Source organism: Ahaetulla prasina, chromosome 9 (genome assembly GCF_028640845.1).
Source record: "Ahaetulla prasina isolate Xishuangbanna chromosome 9, ASM2864084v1, whole genome shotgun sequence".
Classification (NCBI taxonomy): domain Eukaryota; kingdom Metazoa; phylum Chordata; class Lepidosauria; order Squamata; family Colubridae; genus Ahaetulla; species Ahaetulla prasina.
In genome coordinates, this window is record NC_080547.1 from 1,254,627 (window position 1) to 1,280,887 (window position 26,261).

Here is a 26,261-nt window from a genome sequence, read left to right on the forward strand (position 1 = left end):
TGAAGTGTTCCTCCCATTGAGAGCGGGAGCTCTTAAGACTTCACCAGGCAACATACACATACACAGGCGTTCCAATGTGGGCACTTGGTCCCAAAAAGGTTCGCCATCAGTGGTATATAGTTGTTCTGTCCTCCTTTGCCTCCGTCCGAGTGATGGCTTAATTAGCCGGCACTATCAGCTCTGGCAGCAGAATAGCAAACGTCTGCCAAGTTCTCTGATATCTCCCTCGACGCTGGTGAGTCACTTCAGCTCTTAGTTAATCAGCTGATTTGCCTGCTACGAAGAGACACAGCAGTGCTCACTGCCTTTATATCCTGTGGGGTGTGGCTCCGTGACTCAGCACTTCCTAGGCCTGCCCCACCCCTGCTTCTGTTGTTCTCGCCTCTCCTGCCTACGAAACCTAGGATTCAACCAAGCCTGATTGCTGTCAGCTGGGTCTGGAGGCGTGGCCTGGGGGGGGAAAGAGTCAGGGGACGGAGGCCTCATTATCTCTTCCACCTGGTCTGCTTCTGACTCCTGGAGCTGAGCCAGGGAAGCCGGTGCTCCCGAGGTAAGTCCTGACGGCCCTTCCCCCTCACATTCCAAGTCACTTTCTGGCAGGAGGCCCAGCTCGGGGGGCACAGACACAACACTAGTCTTGACAGGGCTTCCGTGGTCTGACATGCCTAGCTTTGCCTGTGGCTCTTAGTGGCTTTAGTCAACAGTCAACCAGGGAATCCGCCTTCCTAACTCCTGACTTTTTGGGCTGGCTCTCTCGCTAGGTCTGCCTCGACTACCCCTTCGGGCTCTCCGAGGACCTCTCAGCAAAACGTCTACAACCCACCAGACGTCTCCACTTGGAACCCTTTTGATGATGACAACTTTTCCAAGCTGACCGCAGAGGAGCTGCTGAATAAGGACTTTGCAAAACTAAGCGATGGTTAGTTTTGGGATTGGTGCAGAAGCTGGAACAAAGGTGTCTATTTAAAGATGGCGGCAAAACAAGGCCTTTTTAGTGGCTCTTGGTTCTCAACAGACTAGCTGACGTTGTTTTTACTGCCCCGTTTTTTCGTACCTTGCACTTGCCAAACCAAGTCCTCTGGGTTTCTGTGTTCCTCACACATGTCACATTTCATGACTGGCCCCTTTGAATTCCAGGTAAACCTCCTGAGAAACCTGATAGTTCAACAGAGAACCTGATCCCAGGTTTTCATCCCGCACCTTCTGCAGCGCAGTCTGATGCATTCGGCTCTTCTCCTCTTGCACCCATATCAGGTAGGCTGTGGGGCACCCAGGGAGGGTGGAAAGTCGTCCTGGGTTGATTTGGGTCTGTCGGGCTGAATCGTGTCTCGGGCACAACTAAGAACTGGGCGAGTAGCCATTAGATGAAAGAAGAAGGCAGGAGAAAGGCGCTTTCTAGGATCTTCAAGGACTGTTCACTTGGCTTTGCTTGAATTGGTTCTATATTACCATGCTTGCCAAAAGTCATGTCCCATCACTGCAGATGCCAATTTGGGAATATTGGGTTTGGAGCAGGAGTCTCCAAACTTGGTAACTTTTAAGACTTGTGGAATTCAACTCCCAGAATTCCTCAGCCAGCTTTGCTGGCTGAGGAATTCCTGGGAGTTGAAGTCCACAAGTCTTAAAAGTTGCCAAGTTTGGAGACCTCTGGTTTATAGCAAGGATATTGAATCTGTGGGTCTCCAGATGTTGCTACACAGCTCCCACTAGCCTAAGCCAACCTAGTTCATCATGATGGATAAAATACTGGGGGGGGGGGTTGTTTTGTCGGCATTAGGAGGTACACACATTTCCCCCATCTTGAGCTAGACCAGGAAAGTGAACCGTGATGCAATGATCTCCATTACGAGACGTAATGTTACAAACGAAAGATCAGCTGTGGCACCAACTTTCGAATCCACAAAGAAGAATTGTGAGATATTCTGCAACATGACACACATTCTGCAACATGTCGGCCATCCAGTGCTACTAGGGAAACATTTTGGAAACATTTAGCTCAAGGGGTGGCCAACCTTGGCAACTTTTAAGAGTTGTGGACTTCCAACTCCCAGAATTCCTGAAGTCCGCAAGTCTTAAAGTTGGTCAAAGTTAGAGGCCCCTGTTTTAGCCAGCGCACGAGGTAGCAGCTGATTCTTGAGAGTTTGAATGGATGGATTCAAACCCTGAATGTCATTTTGCTTCTATATAACTCAGAACTGGGGATTTTTAAAACTAAACTGCTGAGATAATGATGATTTTAGGGGTGCCTCTTCTGTTTGTCTTCCTAGCTTCCTTCTGAGTCCGGTTATCATGCTGAGCACTTGTTATCATGCTGTCAATCAAAAAGGAAAGGTTATTGTGACCGAGGAGGGTCTCTAGGGCATCCTCTGTGCTCTCAGTCTCTTTCGGCTCTTTCGTGTGTCTTGTGTGTGTTGAGATGATACACTCCAATGAAGTTCTTTTGGCTCATGTAGGGAACGTTTCTTTTTCCGTGGGTACTAAGTGCATCTGGCCCCTCGTTCCCCACCTGCCTGATGCAGCTTTCTTTGGCTTTGTAGGTCAACCCAGGGCTTTGTGTACCCAGAAAATCTAGACAAACATAGTGGCTCCTGTATTAATCCTGGATGATGCAAAATGTTGAGATGGGAAGCTGCGTCTTATTTTGTTTGCCTCTAATATAGGTGGAAATTATCCAGGGAAAAAGCATATTAGAAAGGCATTGAACAAATCCAGTTTTCTCTGCTATCTTCTACTTTGCTTGACTCCATTTTCCTTCCTTCCTTCCTTCCTTCCTTCCTTCCTTCCTTCCTTCCTTCCTCCCTCCCTCCCTCCCTCCCTTGCCTTCTTTCCTTTTCTTTTCCTTCCCCTCCCCTCCCCCCCTTCCCCCTTCCCTTCTCTTCCCTTCCCTTCTCTTCTTATTTCCTTCTTTCCAGTTGAAAAAACAAAAGATATTCTGGATACCAGCCCTCCACTTCTGGCTGTTCCTGACCCTTTCATTCCTCTTCCACTGTCAGATACACCAGGTAACTATGACTTACGGGAACAAGATGATGTAGCAAAACGCCCTTATGCCCATTAAAATGTGATGCCACTCAACAAGGGGGCAAAAGTAAAAGAGCCCTCTTGGTGCCATTGTTTTGGAAAAGAGACTAGATTTTCTGTTTTTAATTTTATCAATGTCGCTAAATATCTGTTTGCATGACCTTCCATCTGTTTTTGACACTGATAAGATTTAGGGTTGTTTAAATAGTATTGTAATATTTTAACATTGGCTACTTTATTATCCATAGCATTTTTATTTATTATTTACTTATTTGAAACATTTATATAGTCACCCATCTTACCTCGAACCCTGGGCAGTTCCATGAACAATTAAAACCGTATCAATGGTAAAGCAACATAATACCCCATTAAGCCCTCTCTCCTTCTGCTATGCTGGGTCTTCACTGCTTTTCAGAAAGCTAGGAGGGCAGAGCCCTGCCTGTCATCTCGGGCGAGGGTCTTCCGTTGGGCAGGGACTGTCACAAAAAGGCAGTTTTCTTAGATCCTGTTAATCTCAAGGCCTATTTAAACACCAGCCTATTGTTTATTTTATTTATTGTATAGCACGTTCACATCAGATTTCAGTAAAAAGGAAGACGTGGTAAAATACAAAGCAGAGAGTATAAAATCTGAAATCTTAACAGGAGGATGACAGGTTGCAAATTTAATGTTTTACTTCATTTGTTGCTACCAGGAAATTAGCCAAATCTCCATTATGAAACCCTGTCACTAGGTGTGTTGGGTGGTTTGTTTTTTGGCCCCACAGTCACAATTTGGTGATGGTATTTTGCCCCTCTTATAGAGGGCTTCGGCACATCTACCATGGCCAGTGGGAATTCGATTCAGTGTTGTCCATCTCACACGAGGCTGGTCAAATCCAGGGCTTTTTTTTCTGGGTTACCAAAATAAGAAGCAGTTCCGATGCTTCTTGATTGAAGATGCCCAAAGTGGGAAGAAGATTGTACTTGTGTAGTCATGAACATACACAGGAGAGGGACGCGGTGGCTTAGTGGCTGAGACGTTGAGCTTGTCGATCGAAAGGTCGGCAGTTCAGCGGTTCGAATCCCTAGCACCGCATAACGGGGTGAGCTCCCGTTCCTTGTCCCAGCTTCTGCCAACCTAGCAGTTCGAAAGCACGTAAAAAATGCAAGTAGAAAAATAAGGACCACCTTTGGTGGGAAGGTAACAGTGTTCCGTGCGCCTTTGGTGTTGAGTCATGCCGGCCACATGACCACGGAGACGTCTTCGGACAGTGCTGGCTCTTTGGCTTTGAAACGGAGATGAGCACCGCCCCCCAGAGTCAGGAACGACTAGCACGTATGTGCGAGGGGAACCTTTACCTTTATCTTTTTAGTCACGAACAGCTTTTTCAGGCCTAAAAGTCAATGACCAAAGAGGGGTCAGAGGCCTTTTAGTAGATGCTTAGCTAAATTTTGAGAAATCCTTGATACTCCTTTTGCAAATGGTGGATACCTTGACATCACACTGGTGGCTGGTTGAAGGGGTACCAGGCACATCTCCTGAAACCTTGGAGACCACATAGGTGGCTGACGAACCTTTTCAAACCTTTCGTGTCTCCATCAGATGTCTACCCACGACGATCAAAACTGAAGTCAGTGATGCAAAGTAATACATGCCAAAGTGGGATTATGCATGATTTGTACAAATGCAAAGCCCAGCTGCTCCTTGGTGCTGATCATTCTAATATATATATATATATTGTCCTTCCTGTTCATTTTCTTTCTGAGCCTCTTGGGGCCTCAACTTTCCCCAATATGTGATTTGACTGGATTCTGATGAGATCATGTCTCCTCTCCAGCTGATGTCCAGAGAAAAGGACTCTGCTGCAGTGGGTGTTCACTCGGTTAGCTGCCCTTTGTTGTTTTGTCTCTTCTGTAGTTGCAGAGTGAGTAAAAGTAGTTTGAAGTGTGTGTTTTTATGCAAAGTGTTTTGGTGCATCTTGATTCTAAGTGAACCAAATAACTGAACAGCTGCTGAATGGATTGCATCTTGACAAAATCTCTCTCTCTCTCCCCCTCCCTCTCTCTTTCTATCTGTCTCTCTCTCCCATTCCAATCTCTCTCTTTCTGTTTCTCTCTCTCTCCCTCCCTTTCTCTATCTGTCTCTCTCCCATTGCAATCTCTCTCTTTCTCCCTCTGTCTCTCTCTCTCCCTCTCTCTATCTGTCTATCTCCCATTTCAATCTCTCTTTCGCTTTCTCCCTCCCTCCCTCCCTCTCTCTCTCTCCAATTTCTCTCTTTCCAATCTTTCTCTTTTTCTCGCCACCTTCTCCCCTCTCTCCCTCCCCTGTCTCTCCCTCCTCTGAGCATTTATGTTGATGGATTGTTTATGTACGTTGAATCTTTTGCTAGGGCATCTTGAGATCACGGGGTAGCTATAAAACAGGGGAGGCAGCCGTGAGAGTGATATTTCAACAGCCTCTGCTGGAGCAGCTTGTCAGATGCTTCTCTAACAGCACAAATCAACCCTCCTCCTCCTGCTTTGAAGTGTGGGGTGAAGGCATCGGTGGCCACTGCAGAGGAGCTGCCTGGGGGAGTCCTTGTGCGCATTTACTTTTTTTTTTTTAGTTCTTTTGTCACAACAGAATACACAAACAATTGTTATAGATAAAACAACATATTTTGAAGAAAATATACATATATGTATAAAAATATGCATCAACTATATCAATTAGATATGATGAAGGGAACAATAGGACAGGAACGGTAGGCACTTTTGTGCTCTTATGCACGCCCCTTTCTGGCTTAGCTTTACTTTGGCTGTAGTTTCCACCTGTTCAGCTGGTTGAAGTGGGCGAAGCAGTCGGGGAAGTGCTCCACACTTCCCACTGAGCCACCTTGGCCCCTCTGACCTTACACCCTCTGACCTTACACCCTCTGACCTTACACCCTCTGACCTTACACCCTCTGACCTTACATAACTGTTGACATGTGGATACTTGATAGACAGGTGAAATTTATCTCTAGGAGCTTGTTGAACAAGTACTCCAAGAATGTACATTCTTCCTATAATCAACCTATTCTCCAAAGCACCTGAGGGCAGGACGAGAAGCGATGGGTGGAAACTACTCAAGAACGATCCAACTTAGAACTAAGGAGAAACTTTCTGACAGCGAGAACAATTAATCAGTGGAACGGCTTGCCTTTAGAAGTTGTGGTTGCTCCAACATTGGAGACTTTAAAGAAGAGATTGGATTGTCATTTGTCTGAAATGGTGTGGGGTCTCCTGCTTAAGCAGACTGTTGGACTAGAAGACCTCCAAGGTGCCTTCCGATTCTGTTATATTTCCAAATATGAAAATTAAAATTAATGCTCAGACCGCAGGTACATAGATGGGTGGCTTAGGATAGGATGCCCTAATGCCATAGCAGATTTGTTGAGTTACTAGAAACCTCTTAAGTGCAGTAAGGAAATTCCAAGCCACAGCTATCTATCATAGGGGTCTCCAACCTTGGCAACTTTAAAACTTGTGGACTTCAACTCCCAGAGTTCCTCAGCCAGCAAAGCTTCTGGGAGTTGAAGTCCACAAGTCTTAAAGTTGCCAAGGTTGGAGACCCCTGTATCAGATTCCGCAGAACCGGGGAAGCCAGTTTCTCATCTGTTCTTGCATGACCCCTCTTCTTGAGTGTAGACTCAAGACGTCAATCTCAGCATGACAAGCCCTACCCCTTCTCTCCCAACCAGACATTTCCCTTTTATTTTCTGGAGGTCCTAAAATGTATGAAATTCCGGTTTCAATAGGATCCAGAAGGCTGTTTTCAAAGACAGAAAGACACACACACAACCACCCTCTGCCTACCAACAGCCAATAAGACTCGGTTAGGTGACTGAATTCAGCACTAACCTTGGAGCATTTGATCTTTTTTTTTTTATATATTTATTTTTTTCCAAACATTTTTTCATTCAATTATTAAATTATCAGGGTTCCAACTGATGCCCTAATTAAATCATGGCCAGGGATGTTTTGCGAGTTGACATAAATATTATAAAATACAAAACATAAAAGTAAGCAGAGGAACATTAAGGAAGGAAGGGAAAAAGAAGTGAGGAAGGGTAGAAGAAAGAAAAGAAAAAGAAGCATTAACCTCCGACTCGCCCTGTTGCACTAAAATAAGGCACAACTTTTTGTTTTCCCATAATAATATGAACAAGTCATTTCTATAAAGATCTATCAATCTGATCTATAAAACCCAGAGTCAAAGTTACATTCTTCTCCACATCAAGCATGAAATTCAGAAGCGGTTTCCACCTGGAAGCGAAAGTATTTACGTCCTTATCAGAGTAGTCACAGAGTGCGAATCATACTTCAATTTATTTTATTTTTTTTGCTTTATCGCATGTCCACCATAGGTGATGACTGAAAGCCCTTCTTTCTTCTCACATTTTCCAACATTCATCTGAAATACCTTTATACTTAGGTAGCTTATTCTTGGGGCATTTGATCTTAAAGAGCCTTGCATTCTGGGAAAAAACATCATTCTTACGTTCTTATCCTTATTGATGCTGCTTTTTATTTGGGGGGTGTTCTGAGGTCGATTCAAGATTGCTTTTCTCCATTTTTCACAACCTCAGCAAAGCAGCCTGCAGAAATTTGCGTGCAGCTGCAGGAGAGTCTTCACAGAACCCAGTTAATTGTAGCCCTTCAAAGCAGCTTGATTTGCATAATTAGTTATGCACTTGAGCTGGAGGGGACAAAAGACGAAGATTTCTTGTCCGCTTGAGGGGGGAGGCCATGTTACAAAGGTCACCAATGGAAGATTCCAGTCCTGCATCTGTAACTTACTTGTCAGTAGGATAAATTATCGAAGAGCAGCTCTGGAAGGCAGGAACCGTTGCACCTGCTTCCATTGCAATTCAGCTCCATGCCTTTGGAAGCCCTAATCCATGGGGGAGCAGGCAGGACCTCCTAATCCATGGAATCAGAAGCTCTGAAATATCTCCTGGCCCACCTGGGATGTTCACAGCTCAGCACCTGTGGCCATGTGTCCTGAATGGGAGGCATCCGTCCGTTTGATTGTATCCCATTGAATATGAAGGCAGTCCTCACTTACTGACCTCAACTGGCCTGGCTCCTCCATTGCTAAGCGTAGCAGTCACTAAGCAGAAAACCATGTGGCCACAACAGGCTTACGACCATCACTTCCATTTTGGGAAATGGTGGGACTCCTGAATCAAGGCATCCGGCAACTGCAGCTTGGTATTGTACTTCTCCATGAACTCTGCTTCCTGCAAGCCAGTTGCATTCAATGTGAAGATGGGTCCCAGAGCAAGTCGATGTTTTTAAACACCATCATAACTTTATAAACAATTGCTAAACAAGCGGTCGGTAAGTGAGGTGCACCTAGGATCTCAGGTAATGATGTTGTGTGTAGTTGGTCTTCGGAATGCTTTTTGTTTTCCTGGCCAGGTGTTATAAAAAGTACATCTCTGCGGTTGTGCAGCCTGGCCAGTTTGCAATCTTCTCTCTCAGTATTTCCCAACAAGCATGGCTGGCTGGGGAATTCTGGGAGTTAAGTCCACACACACCTTAAATTTGCTGAGGTTGAGAAACTGTGTCACTCAAAGCAGCTTACGGTATTTCAGATCAATGCATTTTAAAGACAAAACCGAAAAAGGCTCACAAAAGTTAGGAAGCCAGCAGAGGCAAGAGAATACAAATGGCGTCCAAGTTTCGGTTGGGCCAAAGACCTTCCAGGTTCAAAAATGAAACTTCAAACGGTATTTTCCACCGCCCGAGCATTGGCCATTCCTCAGGGAACCTTCAGGCTGGGGCTTCATGAAACGCTTGCTTCGTCCAACGCCGTTTGTAAAACAAGGTCTTTTAACCTGGCAGCTGTGCATTATTGATGAAGCTGAATTAACCTTGTCTGTCTGGAAATTGATTTATAGCCACCTGAGATGGTACTAAAAAAATGAATGCCAGACCTTCCAGTGCCTCTTTTCTCTCTGTTTTCTGTTTTTAATGGTCTTCAGATTCCATTTAGCATCCTGCGAAGTGGGCAACCTATAATCTGTCTTCTACAAATTCCCAACTGTCTCCAAAAAACCCCCCAGGATTAAATGGAACTGATGATAGAAATTCGATTAATGTTCAGTTTGGCCCTGCTTGGGAATACAATGGTACCTCGGAGCTTGGCTGCTTCAAAACTTGTTGAATTGGGTATTTTGACGTGAAAATGTTGCCCCAGCGCTTGCCGTTTGTCTAGTACTCGACGCGCTGGGATAGGAAAAGGGGGACGGCCATGGCGAATGGATAGGAAGTTGGCCATTCTGGGAAAGGCGCTGGGCTAGGAAAAAGGACAAATAGAAAGTTCTTCCCAGCTGAAAAAGGATCGCGTGGTAAGTTATGTGGTTTGTTTGGGACACATCCTTTTTAGTACTCGTCGCGCCTCCCAGAACCAATTAACGCCAAGTATTGAGGTACCATTGTAAACTTAAACACATTTTATCCCATTCTCACTGGCCAATTGGATGCCTTAGTGCAGAGGTCTTAAAGCTGCCAAGTTTGGGAACCCCTGCCTTAGTTTACACCAGAACAACTAGACACAAGAACAGTTTCTTCCCGAACGCCATCACTCTGCTAAACAAATAATTCCCCCAACATTGTCAAACTATTTACTAAGTCTGCACTACTATTAATCTTCTCATCGTTCCCACCTCCCCATCTCCTTCCACTTATGACTGTATGACTGTAACTTTGCTTGTATCCTTACAATTTATATTGATATTGTTTCCTGATTGCTTAGGGTACACTATGACTATCATTAAGTGTTGTACCTTAGAATTCTTGATGAACGTATCTTTTTTTTTATGTACACTGAGAGCATATGCACCAAAGACAAATTCCTTGTGTGTCCAATCACACTTGGCCAATAAAAAATTCTGTTCTATTCTATTCTAAAATGTTCAGGAAGTTGAATAGTGATAGGCAACATTTTGGTGAGAGTTGAATAGCTGGAAATGCCTTCCTCAAATTTCTCAAAAATGATGCCTTCCAAAGATCTTGGCCCAACGCTCTTCATTCCAAGCCATCATAACCAGAAGTTCACCTGAAGGCAAATATACATGTCCCAGGTTAACGTCGTAGGATTCAATCTGGATTGGTCAATGGGACCAGAGGTTTTGTCTTCTGAGCTTCCGGATTCGTGCTGGAGCCCACCTTCAGGGAACTTCTCTCTGATGTCTCTAGACTGGAGAGCAGTTCCTTGAAGATGGGTTCCAGCACAGGTCCAAAAGCTCAGAAGACAAAACCTCTGGTCCCGGTGACCAACTCACATTGGATCCTACAAGAAGTTCATCTACCGGAAGACTCTGGGTTATCAGAATGTGGTTGCTTGTCTTTTTTTATAGAGAAATTATTGAGCAGTGGACTTAATCCAGAGGAAATTAGGCTTTGGAAATTTAATTAAAAGATGCCTGCCTTGATATTTCAGTCAATAAACCAGCTTCCGTGTTTCATTGCAGACTTTACTATTGCCCAGCCTGGTCACATCATCAGTGCGAGACGGGAGTGTCTACTAAGTTACCCAAGTAAGATCATCACGCTAGCACTGAAGATCTGACCTAGTTGGTTAATGAAATGTCAACAAGAAAGCCACCAAGCTGAGAGAGCACCAAGGAGCCCTCATTTCCACCTTAAGCTACAAATATTTTCTTCTGTCAAAATCAATAAATGTTGATAAGTGTCTAAGTGAGTTATTAAGCTCATGGTTGTCCCAAAGGTGCTTTTTTTCCAAGAGACAACTGGACTTTCTTGTTTTTCCTTTTGAAGATGTTTTGCTTCTCATCCAAGAAGCTCCTTCAGCTCTGACAGGATGGTGGGGAATGGAAGGATTTATAACTCCTTGCAGACAGCTGGTCATTCACCTCCTTTTAGAGAGTCATTGAGGCCACTTGGAGGTTTATCTGTGTCCTCAGGGTCACCTGAGTGGTGCAAATGGGTGTGGAGCCTTCTTGCGACAGCTGAAAGGAAGGTGTTGTAGACTGGAGGTAGATGATGCCGTATCTGTTGAGAGAGGGCTGTTCAATCTTAATGTAGATGGCCTCTTTGACCCCTCTTTCAAACCAGCTACCCTCTCTGTCCAAAGTGTGGACTTTGCTACCTTTAAAAGAGCAGCCACTCTTTCGAAGACAGCAAAGTCCACATTTTGGACAGAGAGGACTGCTGGTTTGAAAGAGGCGTCAAAGAGGCCATCCATGTCACAATTGAACAGCCCTCCCTGAACAGAGGGGGAGGGATACGACATCATCTATCTCCAGTCTACGACACAGTCCTTTCAGCAGTTCCAAGAAGGCTCCACGCCCATTTGCACCACTCAGGTGACCCCGAGGACACAGATAAACCTCCAGGTGGCCTCAAGGAGCCTCTCGAAGGATGCAAACGACCAGCTGCCTGCAAGGAATATCCATCCTTCCGTTCCCCACCATCCAGTCAGAGCTGAAGAAGCTTCTTGGATGAGAAGTGAAACGTCTTCAAAAGAAAAAACAAGAAAATTCCAGTTGCCTCATTTAAAAAAAGCACCTTTGGGACCAATGTTGATGAGGATGATCCAAGTCTAGAGAAGGAGGACTTTTCTGGAGTTGAGCAGCCTCCCTTAAACTGAACCAGTTTTACTTCTTTTTGCTTCTTTCCTCTTTCTTGCTCCTTCCCGCTTCCTTCCCAGAAAAACTGATTGAGGGCCTCAAATCTCCTGAGCCTGCGCTCCTGCTCCCCGATCTCCTGCCTCTGGCCGATCCCTTCGATAGCACCTCCGATGCTATGAATGGTAAAACCTTGAGCCCTCTTGGTTGTTTGCTCTCCTGTCCTGCATGTCGACCTGTGTTAGATTGCATGCTTTGCACACTTACACACACACACACACGGTGCATCCAAAGGGCGGCACCCCCACATGTGGCGCCTGGGGTGAAAAAGCTGTTGGTCATTCCTCCCCAAGGAAACCAGGTAAACTGGACGAATCCAGGAGGCTCAAATGTCTGTATGAGCAAAACCACAGGTAGAACGTTGGAAATTAAGCCGATAAACATTTTTTTCTGAAAGAATAATACAGCCAGGTAAAACAGCATTGTTAAAGAAAAACAGACTTCTATGAAAGAAGGCATAGAGACTTAGCTGAAGTGTGAAGCGATTCAGTCCGTTCCCAGCCTCATCCTTTCCGCTCTCCAAAATATGCAAATGCCAGTTAAGGAAGACGTGCAGATATTTCCACAATGTTTTCTCCTTGAGGGTTATTAGTGTTTCTTCTCGCATTCTTTGCCAGGTTTAGCCTGGTAAATATGCTGCCTGGATGAATGAATGAATGAATGAATGAATGAATGAATGAATGAATGAATGCATGGCATGACCGGTGAAGGGTTCGGGGTCTTGTATTTGCCTCCTGCTGACCAGAGTTTTTCCTCTGGCAGAGCAACCTCATGATGGTACTCCTGAAATTTAAGGTCAAGGTTTTATGCTTGGTTTTTTTTCCCCCTGGGTTTTGCAGTTTAAATGACACTCCTCTCCAAAATTAATAATATACGGTGAAATAAAGGATTGATTGGCCCTGGGTAGCATCTTAAAATATGACCCTGTGATCTTAAGTGGCTTAATAAAAAAAGAAATGCAGAAAGTGACTTCAAAATGTTGAATGCTGCCAATGATTTAGGAGGAAGCATCGTGATTCTATACTAATAGATTTTCTAAGCTACTCCAGTGCTGCAAATTCCCCCAGGTTGATTAAAAACTAATTTTGCAGATGTAACATGGCAAACTATGGCCAAACTAGAAGGCGTTCTAGAAATCCACTTTAAACTGAAATGATGGCATTGAAATGCCAGCATTCTGAAAGCATTTTTTTTTTTAAGTTCCAGGCTCAGTGAATGCAACAACCTAGATGTTTTAAAAGCCAACCAATTTGACTTGAAGGATTTTATAAAGCAAATCCTTGCAAACCTATTTTGTATGCTGGACAGGTAATTTAATCAGCCACCTAAACTTTACAACTGAATAAAATTAGAATTTACAATGAAATTGAACTGTCCAATCTGTACATTCAGTTTTAGAGGGTTTTTTTCCCCTCCATGCATTAACCAATTTATTGTTAACCACTGCCAGCCTCAGTTTGAGAAGTTCTGTTTATACATCCAGAATGGTACAAGGTCCTGTACTGGTGTAAAAGTTCATGTGAAAGTGGAAGGCATAGGAAGTGATCTTGAAGAACCACTAACAAGGTGCCATGGTCGGATCAAAGGGGCTTCAGCCCCGGTCAAGAAAATATCTTGACAAAACATCTCAGAAGAGCCCCTCCCTAATTCAGGTGAAGATGGTGAGAGGGAAGGGAGAGCACATTCAGCCTTGTGAAATTTTAATACTGTATCTTTGCAATAAATGTAGACTGCGTGTACCTGATATTGATTGCCTGGTCTGATGGACCTTATGAGGATGATACAGAACCAAGTGGGGAAAAGTCCTTTGGGTGGGTTTCCATTCAGTGAGGTCCTGCCAACCTAGCTGAACAAGCTCTTTTCTTGGACTGCTGCTTGTCCGACCCGACACAGGTTGCAGATGTCCTCACTGTGAGTGTAGTTACCCAGGTGGTGGTTGATGCCATCAGAAGAGTAGCACTTAGCAATTGCACTTGGACTTCTATACTGCTTCACGGTGCTTTAATAGCCTCTCTAAGCGGTTTACAGAGTCAGCCTCTTGCACCCAACTATCCAGGTCCTCATTTTACTGAACTCAGAAGGATGGAAGGCTGAGTCAACCTTGAGCCGGTCAGGATCGAGCTCCTGGCAGTGGACAGAGTCAGCTGCCAACTGTGCCTTCTAGCCGCTGTGCCATTATGGCTCTTTTCAAGCATTCTGAAACTGGTGTTTTGAGTCGGGGTCATCCTAGCCTGATGCTTCCTTTTTCCTCCTTCCTCTGCTAATCCTGGTTTCTGCTCTTACTTCTTTTGTGCCTTTGGAAAAGGAAAAGATGACTTCACTGCTGAGAGTCTCATTCCAGGCCTCGAGGCTCCTGTGCCCCAGCTCCCGTCCTCCCAGGCAGATTCGGTGGCTTCGAGCAGAGCAGGTTGGTGAGGCAACTTGGGCTCAGTCACTGAAGGAACAGAGGCAGCCAACTACCGTTCCCATCGTTGGGATTTTCCTTGGAACCGAAGCTGACTCCTTCCTTGATGGCCTTTTGCTTTAACCTTTAGTCCATCCTGAGTTTTGCTAGTAGAAGTAGAACCGAGAGATCCTTCCCGGAATGCTAGAACTACAATGGGTGCAAAAATTTTAAACTGCTACTACCCTGTTTCCCCGAAAATAAGACCCAACCAGAAAATAAGTCCTAGCATGATTTTTCAGGCTGCTCGTAATATAAGCCCTACCCAAAAAATAAGCTCCACTTAAGATTGTCAGCCAGGTGGATGCATTTAGTACCGTATTTCCCCCCAAAATAAGACCTAACCAGAAAATAAGCCCTAATGCGTCTTTTGGAGCAAAAATTAATATAAGACCCGGTCTTATTTTGGGGGAAACACGGTATCCCTGGCCTTAAATTCCAGCAGATGAATCTCTTAGAATCCGTCCCGAGTTAAGAGGAATTCCAGTCACCTTAAAATTAGAACAACTACCCTTGCATTTCCTAGCAGGCAGATTTGAAAACCAGCATCCTTTATCCATGAACACTTCTTTTTGGTGTGTGTTCATCTTTAGATGTTTCTGTGGGCTTTCTTCAGATGTCTGGGGTCTCTCTTGACTCAGGGATTGGAGGAAATATTAGTTAGATTCCTTCCAAAGTCAGCACGGGGGTGAGTAGGTGGGCTCTTAGCTTAGTTTCAATAACTTCAGATAGCTTATATCTTCCTTGTATTGTGTCCAGGGGTGTCTCTAGGAGGGTCAAAAAACAAAGGGGCAGCCACAGGTGTGTAATCAAAGCCTCACCTAGAACAGGCATCACCAACCTTGGTAACATTTAAGACTTGTGGACTTCAACTCCCAGAATTCTGGTTCAACTCCCAGCAAAGCCGGCTGAGGAATTCTGGGAGTTGAAGTCCACTAGTCTTAAATGTTACCAAGGTTGGAGACTCCAGACCTAGAATAACTAGTGAGGCACTTTAGTCCCAGTTCAGGTCATTATTATTATTATTATTATTATTTGGAAAAAGAAAGGATAGCTATGTAGAGCGGACCCTGGGTTAGAAACTAGCCCCTAGCCAAGGGAGCAGCCATCTCCTTCCTTGCTATTCTCTGTGCTGTGATCTGCTACTCTGCTTCTTCTCCTGGTTCCAGATTCAGTCACTGTGGAGGACTCCTTGCTTGATTGCTCTCTGCTTTCTAACCCTGGCACTGATCTCCTGGATGAGTTCGCTCCTTTAGCTGTTTCATCCCAAACTCACAAAGGTAAAACTCCCTTTTTTAAGGGTTTCATTTGTATGACGAGATGAGGCGAAACAAAAACCCAAAGGAAGACGGTCTCAATAGAACGTGCTGGAATGCGGGCGTGTGCCCGTAAAAATATTCCTCGGCCAGTGATTTCTGCTCAAAGCTTTCATGGTTCTCTGTCCATCAGAATATGGAAACGTATTATTGTATTATTTTTTTAAAAAAATAATTTTTATTGAATTTTCAAAAGTTAAAATACACAATACAAAAAAAAGCACAATAAACACACACACAAAATATGTATAAAACACACAAAGACAAACATGTCAAAATTACATTACTCATAACAGCTTTTCCTATATTGGTATCTCTTATCCTATTTAACCTCTATATACAGATTCTACTTCTAAGTATCTCTATAAACCAACCTTCTTATTTAAATTATTTTAACCTCTATTCAGAATTCAGTCTCATGACAAAAATCTCTCTTAAGTTTTATGCTTACTCTCCAGCCAGGAATACCATCTTTTCCATAGTTGATAGTACTCTGTATCTTCCCTCTCCTTCATTTCCATCGATAATCTCTCCATTTCTGGACATTCATATATATATATATATTATTATAATTTGATCCGGTGGGATATCTGGATGTTTCCAATTCTGTGCTATCACAATTCTATATGACATCAATATGTGTAATATGATATATTGTATATTTCTTCCCATTGTCCCTTCCAGAATGCCCAATAGGAATAGTTCCGTTTTTCCCCCCTATTTTCTGCTCTGTTATTTCATCCAGCCAGATTTTTATCTTCCCCCAAAATTTCTTAATCTTAGGGCAGGTCTGCCACATTTGGTAGAACGTCCCTTGTTTGTGACGTCCCTTGTACTTTAAGAGTTCTGCTGTAGGAAACCGCTTTTTGCTAAATCAGATGGATGGGGAACAACTGTGCCAGGAGAAGAAAAAGAGTTGTTGATTCCAAAATTGCTGCTTTTCTACCTTGGATATGAACACCTTCCGTGGTTGCTTGAAAGGAGCATCCAAGCCGGTATCCTTCAAACTTCCCTTTCTATCTGAAGTGCAGAACTCTTTCCTGCCTTGGGAAAGCAGGTGTGGTTGCATAGGGTTGGTGTAGAAAATCCAGAGTTAACAAATGGTTTTTCATTTCAAAGTGAATTTTAATTTCCTGCACTGAAAGGGGATTTTAACAATTTTTGGGATATCCATTCTAACTGAAATTTCCATGATTGGAAAACAAAATTTGTCAGCCAAAACTTTGGGGTCCCCCCAAAAAACCTTGAGCCTTGCAGTTAAGAGAGAAGACTTAGAACCAGTTTCCCTTCCCACCTGCTCCCTGCCGATGGGGAAGCGAAGAGCTGCAAGGGTTCCGGCCCTCCTAACTGGCGCTCCTGACTCATGTTCTTCATCTCCATCAGGGCTTTCATTGGAGTCATCCCAACTTTTCTAAGGCACCTGGACAAATATTAATTTCGCCGTTGGCTATTGCTGAAGTCTTTCTTTGGTTTGAACAGGGTGTCTGAGAAGGGAGCGAATGTTGGCTGTTTGTAAAAATGTGCACCACGACTGCAATCCGTGAGGCCTAAGAGTGGATCTCGGATCAAGTGGTCCTTATCCTTGGGGAGTGGGGTGGGGGTGAGGTGAGCTTCGAAGGCAGATGTGAAGTTTGCAAATGGGTAGCTCAGCAGGGCTCTTGAAAGAGGCACCCCGTCGGCTGTTTTTCGCAAGGAGCACCTGTGGTGGGGAACGCCTGGGCTATAAACCCTCACCTGCATTTGAGGAGCAGAGTGAGATCAGGTGTAGAAAGAATGTACAACTGGAATGAGATTGGAGTTCGAACCTTTTCGCCTTGGCACTCTCTCGACTCAGCTTCCTGTGAAATGTTCCCATTCCTCCCTGCCTGGTGCAACTTGGCTATTTCCTCTCAGACCAGCTACTTCCACCCCAGCTTCCCTTCCATATAATTTTCATATCCATCTGCTTCTCTCCTTTCCTTCGTTTTCCAAACACCTGGTTTGCTTTAACAGTTTGCAATTCTGCCTCCCTCTCTCCCTTGCACAACCTCCCCCCCCTTGCAGCAAAACACATACGGCAAATGTTGTTTTGATGGTTTCTAACCAGCTTTCTCTGCTCTTTTTCGTCTTTTTTAAAAATTCCACCCTCCCCCCCACCCCCATCATGCTGCAGAAGATACTAACCTGATATCAGGCTTTGATGTCCCTGGGGGCTCTGAAAAAGTGACAGAAGATGAGTTTGACCCCATCCCTGTGTTAATATCCAAAAATTCACAAGGTAAGCAGGTAGATCTCAAGGGAGACGCATTGTGGTAGCGTGTTTGGATGCAATGTTCCTGCCTAGCCAGAATTCTTATGTTGAGTTTCAAGTTCTTTAGAGCGTTTGGTAGGTTATTTTCAGATCTTAAACCAGTTTATGGGGCAAAGATAGAGTTGACCATTCCCAAGTCTTCTGTTGGGCTTCTTAGACATAGGGAAATTCTATGTTGAAACTCTAGTTTAAAGCTTTTTTTAACAATCCAGTTGCCCTTCCTTCTGCTGCACCCCTGCTTTCAAGGCGATGAATGTTTCCAGCACCCTACTTTTTGGTTCTTACTTGAAATAACTTGTGGGGTTCCTCTTTCATTCTCAAAAGCAGTGTTGCCACCAAGTGGCTGAGAATCAAAAGATGTAGCTAGAGGTCCACTAGACCTTTGTGCTGGTTCTCTGCTGATCAGAATCCTGACTGCTTAGTTTTGGGGGAGGCCCAGAGTATGAATTCCCTCCCTAGGTGCTTCAAGTAGAACTACTGAACGAGTCTTCTCAGAGGGACTCGTCGTGTAGGGTTTTTGGCTATAAAAGGCAAGAGTGGGGAGACTGTTTCTCTAAGGGGCCCCGTTGGATTTCTCATCATCCTCACTCAAAGTCTTAGTTTTGGTTCTGTTCTTTCTTCCGAGAACAAGTCCAAGCCATCAAGTGACTTGGGGGAGGGTCCTTTGGGTAAAGCCAGTGGCCACCCCGCCCTGCTTAATTAATGGCCGGGGTGATGATTGAGTCAGAAGAACCAGTTATTTATTTTATTTTATTTATTATTTAAATTTCTATACCGCCTTTCTCCCGAAGGACTCAGGGCGGTTTACAGCCAAAATAAAACAATCAATATAAAAGTTAAGACTAATTCAAAAGCAAAAAATTCAACGTTGGCTAGACTATTTAAAACCGATAACCCCATTTAAAACCATTTAAAAACCATTAGGCCAGTCCTGCACGATGAAACAGAGATGTTTTCAGCTCACGGCGAAAGGTCCGGAGATCAGGGAGTTGGCGAATACCCGGTGGTAGCTCATTCCAGAGGGTTGGTGCTCCCACAGAGAAGGCCCTCCCCTGGGTGTCGCCAGCCGACATTGTCTGGCCGACGGCACCCTGAGGAGACCCTCCCTATGGGAGCGCACGGGTCGATGGGAGGCCACTGGTAGCAGCAGGCGGTCCCGTAAATAACCTGGTCCTATGCCATTAAATTGCTGAAGGGAGCAAGAAGGTACAGATACAGCCACAGGTTCCTTCTCTTATTTCTGACGACTTCCGGTTGCTCTGATTGACGGCTTGATGTTTGGAAAGCCCTCTCAAGTCTCGATGTTGGAGAACCTCTGCAAAAGTTCTCCCTCCAGGCAGCAACTCTAAGGGAGCCAAAGCTTGGGTAGATACCTCCTAGACCAAGGGTTTCAAACTCGAGGCCCGCTGACTGGCCCTGTGGGGTGCTTAGATCTATCCCGTGGGGCTGCCCTGGAAACAGCAAAGGACCGGCCCGTGGTGCCTCCGCCAGGGAAAATGGAGCGGCCCTCCTGAGTCCGTTTTCGGTGGCAGAGGGTTGCAGGAGGCCGTCCCAGCCGAAAATGGGAAGCCCGTTTTCGCTGGCAGAGCTCTCGGGGTCACCACAGGTGCCCCCGACATGAGTGATATCAAGCTGGCCACGCTCCCCCCGCCCAGGTCAAATACACCCCTGATGCAGCAACACTCCTGTCCTGAGGTCCTTTCAGTTTTATCCGACTCTTTTCTTTTTGTGTGTGTGCGTGTGGACGTCTTTTTCTTTAATTTTTTTTTAAAACTAAAAGCTGACTTTTTTTTTTTTTACACCTGTGTCTTTTGCCGGATACTAAATTGCTGTCTCTCACACTTTCAGGTGGGCATTCTAGAAACAGCAGTGGAAGCTCTGAATCCAGTCTTCCCAACCTAGCCAGGTCTCTTCTGCTAGTGGATCAGCTGATAGACCTGTAGCTGTCACTCAGTAACAGGCGGCTTCTGTAACGTACCTAAACTCCTTTCGTTCCTTTTTATTTTTATTTTTCTCCTCTTCTTCTCCTAACAGAGCTAATCTTTAGTTGTTGGATGGTTTTGGTTTTTTTTTTCTTTTTTGGCTTTTCTTTTGTTTGAAATAATGCCCAATGGCAAAGGACCCTGCTCTGAAATTGTACTTTCTGCTGGGATTTTATCTCTCCTTGTTTCCAGCACAGTCTTGATGCAGCCTGCAAAAGTTTCTTGTGCAATTCTCTACTATCTTTAAGGGAGCGCTTAACCCTGTATTAATCACTTGGCTACGATTTGTCCGTTAGTGCCACCAAAACTATAATTGTAAAAAGCAAACAAACATGTAATCTGTGTATGATCCTTGCTAGAAATACATACGACTAACCTGCCTAAATAATGCTAACTAAGATTGTCTGTCGATTTTTTTTTTCTTGATTTAAAAACCAACAAGACCTGGAAGGCTAAAGGGCAGCCAAGTAGCCTTTTCCTTCTCCAGTTCAGGGGAGTGTGTTAGGGAATCCTATCATGGATTGGGGCCTGGACAGAGTGCCTTCCAAAGGCAAAACTGAGTTCGAGGCCTGATGCTTAGATATAAAGACATTGCAAGCCCTGAAAGAAGACAGTTTGCTCCATATATACTTCCTGTTTTTTGCAACCTGCTTAGGAATGGACTTGTGCTTAAAATAAACCAATCAATCAATAAAGATACTAAAGCTACGGAAATTATTCTACGCAAAATGGTTAATGTGAACCATACTATTGTGTCAAACAGCATGGCTAAGATCTTTTCTGTTGGATGAACTACCCTTAGGAGGAGGAGGGGGGGGGAGCCATGGCGATGAGGGTTGTGGGTCTCTTTGAGGGATTGTATAAATTGTATGCACATGTCAGATTTTCTTGAAGGTAAGACTGATGCTCTGTTTTTCCTTTCTTGGTTTTTGCAATCCCTCTCTGTAGTTGCATAGCGTATTAAGACAGTAAATAGGAAGCCCTCGCCCCTTCTTGATAGACAGACTGTACTTTTTAAGTTAGAGCCTTCTGTCTTTATACAACTAGCATGAACTCCTTGCCAATCAGTTTGCAGTAAGTGCTATTCGGCTTAGGTGTATCTGAACAGTTTTATCTTTTATTTTCATGTCGATATGCTCAGTTTCATCAAACTGCTGGCTATAGTAAAGTTGTTTTCATTGGCTTCTGCCCTTCAAGTCCAAAATTAATGGTCCCTTCCAAAGTTTTTCTTCTGAAAAGGAGAATGGCTCTTACTCCGTAGTGGAAATAATCATTAACTTAACGCTAACTTTGTGTATGTGCAAATGTATTGTAGTGGTTCAAACAGTGCAGTTCCCCACCTGTGAGTGTGTGAATGGCTCAATTTCTAGGTGTTTTGGCCTCTCCTACAGGATTGGAAGACCTTCTGGTGTAACCCTGAGTATTTTTTCTCCAGCTTTCCCACAAGCCCCCTTACAAACCTCCGCCCTCCAGAAGTTAGCTCAACAAATTCTGTAAATAGAATTTTACTGTCATGTCAATCCTCTCTTGAATCTTTCTAAAGTCTACTTGCTGACACCCTTCATTATAAAACGGTGACTGCTTCTGTGTGATGTGTGTGTGTCCATAGGTCGTTTTGCTGCACTTTCCTGATTTCCCTGACAAAAACTATGGAAACGATCTTAGCAAAATTGTCAATAGTTCTTTACATTTTGGGGCAGCCTCTTTGATTCTTTGTCTTGACTCTTGATTCCTGAAGTGCAGGCAGCTGGAGTTGGATCACACGGACAAAGCTTTAGATAGAACGTTATTGTATAGTCAGATGATACTGAAAATATATGGAAAAAAGAATGGATTTTTTTAAACAAATTAACCACCTGCTGTATATTAGAAACCAAAACAAAAAACAAAAAAACCCCACCCTCCTGTGAATTAAAGTACTTTTAAAAAAGAACGTTTTAACATTTTAAGTTTAATGAACTTGTTGAAGAGTTTTGGGAGGCGTTTTACAGAAGTCTCTGGTCGTGTGAGGATAGTTCTGTGAACTAACCAATGTGAATGGGGGAGGGTCTTTTCTTAGCCACCCAAGAAATGATTTGCCCAGTTAGCTGGGTAACTGTGAAATGATTTTGTGAGTGAAAGCTTACTAGTCACCATGGAAATACTTCGGTAATAAACCGTGATAAGGTTGACTTGGGAATGGTGGATTGTTGGCTCATTGCTAAAAGTTGCGCAAAGTTGGTTTTCTTTTTTGAGGGGAGTCCCAACTCAGAGGTGATGAGTGTCGGTGGTGGTCTCGCTCTGTCTTACTCAGGGGTCTCCAATCTTGGCAACTTTAAGACTTGTGGACTTCAACTCCCAGAATTCCTCAGCCAGCTTTGTGGGATTGTGGGAGTTGAAGTCCTCCAGGCTTAAAGTTGCCAAGGTTGGAGACCCCTGCTCTGGATCACCCAGCAATTAAAGATGTGCCCGGCAGCAGTAGATTCCACGCCCAGTAGATGAGCGTTTTGTAAAGATCCTGGGAACGAAGAAGAGGTAGACAATCGCTTAGCTGCCCTCTGCAGTGTGCTGGACATCGCCTGAGTGTCCCACAAGAAATGGTTCCCTGCTCTGCTGTCTGGATCGGACCCAGTTCCCTTATCCACAGAGCACCAGGGATGAGCAAAGAGGGCCAGGCGTCTTCTCCTAAACACAAACACTAACCCCATTCCATTCGGATTAGAGATATACATTGCAGGGCTGGGATTGAGTTGTAACGAAGGAGGATGGGGGGAAAAATGAAATGAACGCATTTCTAACAGACGTTTGTGCGTTGGTAAGCAGATTAGCACACGTGTCCATATGTGCGTGAGATCATTTTTTAAAATGCCTTTTTCAAAGCCAAGGAGCTAGAGACGATATCCTATGTTAATCATTAATTTCATTACTCAGCTCGGTAACACCGTCAGTTTACTAGTTGGGTCCTGAAACATCTGCAAGCAAAACCATCAAGGTCTCCATCGTTCAACCTTACAAATAGTTCAATACAAATATTCTCTTCTGCCGTTGCTGTATTAATTATGGGCCAGTCCTACAGCATTCCAACTTCTAAAGCAACTGTCACACGGGGGCGGGCTGCTTATCCCATTTGGGGCATATAATCACACTGAAAAAGGAGCTGGCACATTTTATTTATTTGTTTCTGAACGGCTAAACTCTTTTGGGTGGAAAGACTTGGCAGACTTACTTGCAGATGCCAAAGAGTTTTGAATGCCAGCTTCCTGGGGGTGGGTAGAGGCATTGCCCTGCCCCGAACTTCACGTTGCCACCAAGGATGGACAAGAACAGGAAGTCTTCTCTGGGCATTGCTATAAGTTGGGATCGAGTTGCAGGAAGGGGTGCTGAGAATTCAGGAGCAGCTTAGTCCTGCTCGGCTCAGACTTTTTTTTTTAATCACAGTCAAAACCAAGTTTAGAAGTTGTCTCAGGCACGGGCACACTCATACACCTGCCCCTCCCCCCCGATTTCCAGAAAACACCCTGTTCAACTTTCATGCTCCAGAAGTCTTCTAGATTCGTATTGCTGTTATTAAGACATTTTGTCATGGGTAGCAATGTTGCCTCAAATGTTCCCAAATCAAGGTGCAGAGGTCAGCCACGTCACCTGGGCTCTTAAGGCAGAAAGTTCCTGATATTCTAGCTAACAATCCACTGGAAACATTTGCCAGAATATCTCAATTTCCACCCGATCCGGTATCTAAATGTGATTGAGTGCTGTCAGTCGGAGAAATCGGAGAGTTGTGTTTCATTATTTTTTTTTTCCCCCTACCTTTGAAAGACCTCCAGAAAAGTTGAGCAAGGCCTCGCTCCAAGCTTCTGGAAGCTGAGAGCAGAATGGCTGGGAAACATCAGGCCATGAAACCTGCTGTCCGGAACTAACTCCAGATGCAAATATGGATGAAGAGAAGGGTGGCCCAGATCTTCTGCCAAAGGGGTGGGAGGGAAATGTCTTGGAAACAGACATCTCATAAAAGAAATCTCAGAGAAGAATCACAGGCAAGAAGACTTGGTCAAGGCAACAGAAAATAGGAAGCCTCTGGACTGCGCAAGAGATAATTTTGGAAGCGGTTGGCTCCATGGATAAAATTTATTGGTCAGCTTGAATTTGCAACTAGGTTGTCTTCAGGTAATATTAGAAAAGAACCACAGAGGACAAATTCTACCAATGTCTCATTTCAGCAGTGTGACCAGACTCTGGTGGAGAAAGTTTATTTTCCACGATGCTTAGGCTAAAATGAACTAAAATCCAACTTTTAAAACATTTGTGTGGCTTCTACAGCGCTCTTGTACAGCAGAAGTGTCCGACCTTGGCGATCTCAAGACTTGTGGACTTCAACTCCCAGAATTCCCTAGCTGGCTGGGGAATTCTGGGAGTTGAAGTCCACATGCCTTAAAGTTGCCAGGCTTGGACACCCCTGTTGCAGAGCAATGTAATCCAGGACTACATCCCTTCCACCAGCTATTGCTGCCAAAAATCAATGGCAGAGTTGACTGTTGTATTGAGTGAACTCACAAAATCAACCTGGTTAACAGAACAAAGCCCTTTAAGCTCTCCCAACAATTGGGAGGAAAATCCCAAATTCTGGCTTGCTTATTGGTCGATATGGCACTGGTCCCCTCACATATTTAGCCCTTAACTCCCTCCGGATTATAACAATGGCCTTGAGCGCAAAAATATTGGACCTTCCTGCTATAGAGATTTTCAGGGCCATGTTTGTGCACACCACCACGAACTTCGATCAGCACAAGAGCCTGGTTGCAAGGAGTGTTTGTGGGTTAAACTGGTGAAAAAAAATCCTATATTTAAGCTAATTCTAGGACCTTAGTTCCTGCTTACAGAATTCCCAACAGCTGAAATTTGATTTTAAGAATTTGGGTTCTTTCAGAGAAATTTTTTAAAAAGCTTGGAGTCGTAGGGATTCATCTCAGAAAATTAAAATAAAGGCTATCTTACTATATAAGAGTGGCTGTTCCACTACAGATGACTCTCGAATAGGAAGAAATTCTTGGCTGGCTTTTCATTTCTGATTTTTCTCGGTGGGATCTGCAGCGCCAATAAGCAAATTAAAAACGGAGACACGGGATGGCAGAGAACTACCAATCAACAGTCAAGAATTTTAAGCATCTTCCTCTTAACCTGGCATGGCTTTTACTTTATCATGTAACTTAGGCTTTAATGCTTTTGTCAATAAAATGCCGATGCTTGTCCGGTGAGTCCCATCTTTGATCACGAGAAGCAGCTCAATACCCTAACAGCCGATGGCCTCGCCTAAGAAGTTTGTTATTGAAGTTCAGATACATTTATATAAACCGAACTGGAAATCCTGCGTTCCAGACCTTTGTTAAATTTATAAAAGACGCCTCTCTCTTCGCAGTGGAGGCTTTAGAAGTGATGCAGAGCGTTTGTTTTTGCTTAAAGAGCCCTGCAGACCTTCTGTGGACCAGATGACCATCCCTACCATCTCCAGAAGGGTTCCAACGCCGGTATTAGCTTAGCTGGTCCACCAGAAATTGGCCAATGCCCGTTGGTGAACCATGATCCCCTGCCTTCTCCGACTTCCCTCCCCTCCTTCCGAATTTGAGCGGTTCCCATCATTGTGCCCCGCCATTTCTGTGGATAGTGGCAAACGCGAAAGCCTTAGCCTCGGGCTCTCTGAAGTTTAGTTTTTATGTGCCTTTTTCCTGCCCTCCCGCTAACCTTGTAACCTGCTACTCTTTCTTGGAAGGTAAGCGCTCTTGTGTTCTAATAACCATGTGTGTGATTCATCTGATCTCTCCTGTGTGTGTAGCAAGACCAAATCCTTCCGCTTGTTTGGATAGCCTGGTTGGTAGGCACCAGGATGGGCAGACCTTGAGGGCTTTGGATGGGGCTGAACCAGCTGGGTCTGGCCAGCAAACTAGGGTCGCAATAGGCATGCTGTCCCCCTCAGTGAAGAGGTTTTGTTTTTTTCCTCTTTGAGAAAGAAAGCTGGCAGGCACCAAAGAGGGAAGTTGTTGATCCCCATTCATCCACAGGCCAAGATTAGTAGCAGCTTGATGAGCTCTTGGGAGCGGAAGGCATTCCACTTGGCCCCTCCTGAAGGTGGCCTGCAGATGGTTGCTAAAGCTTTCTCATGTCTAACACTTGAGGAGATTGAAAGCATTTCCCGCCCCCCCCAAAGGAAGCAAGACTTGATTAAAGCAGGCTAGCCTCACCTTTCATTTTGAACCTTCTCTTGGTTTTCCCAAGCATTTTCCCTCAAAGTCTGATTGCAGGAGACAGGCCCTCAGAAAAGCAAAGGAAGCTATGAGAAGACGGCAGAAGCACAGCCTGTGTGGGCTTCGCCTGAGCCCACTTTCAGTTTACCCGGAATTGAGAAGAAATGGACCTCCTCACTGCCCCATTTTCCCGCTTCGGGATCATGAGATCTAGAACCTTGGCTTCCTGTGTTAGTGATGTCTGGGACAACCATTTCCCCCTCCCCCTCATCCTCCCACGTCTTGAGTGAGGCTCGTGTGTCTGTTTTATTAACACCTTCCATCTCTCTCTAACC

General features: G+C 44.5%; 1 protein-coding gene across 21 annotated transcripts in view; it reads left to right on the top strand.

Moving 5' to 3' along the window:
- The window catches only part of AAK1 (AP2 associated kinase 1), a 91,142-nt gene that overhangs the window by 59,214 nt on the left and 5,667 nt on the right, over window positions 1–26,261 (top strand). For 3 of the 21 annotated variants that reach the window (XM_058194265.1, XM_058194264.1, XM_058194267.1), the window contains exons 15-21: window positions 762–919; window positions 1,138–1,254; window positions 2,913–3,002; window positions 11,704–11,805; window positions 13,986–14,087; window positions 15,293–15,403; window positions 17,592–17,696. In XM_058194265.1, coding sequence (XP_058050248.1) covers window positions 762–919; window positions 1,138–1,254; window positions 2,913–3,002; window positions 11,704–11,805; window positions 13,986–14,087; window positions 15,293–15,403; window positions 17,592–17,696 — 785 coding nt within the window. Of the gene's footprint in view, window positions 1–761; window positions 920–1,137; window positions 1,255–2,912; window positions 3,003–11,703; window positions 11,806–13,985; window positions 14,088–15,292; window positions 15,404–17,591; window positions 17,697–19,577; window positions 23,853–26,261 lie in introns of those variants that run through there. The other 18 variants (XM_058194282.1, XM_058194281.1, XM_058194266.1 and 15 more) reach the window with 18 other exon arrangements.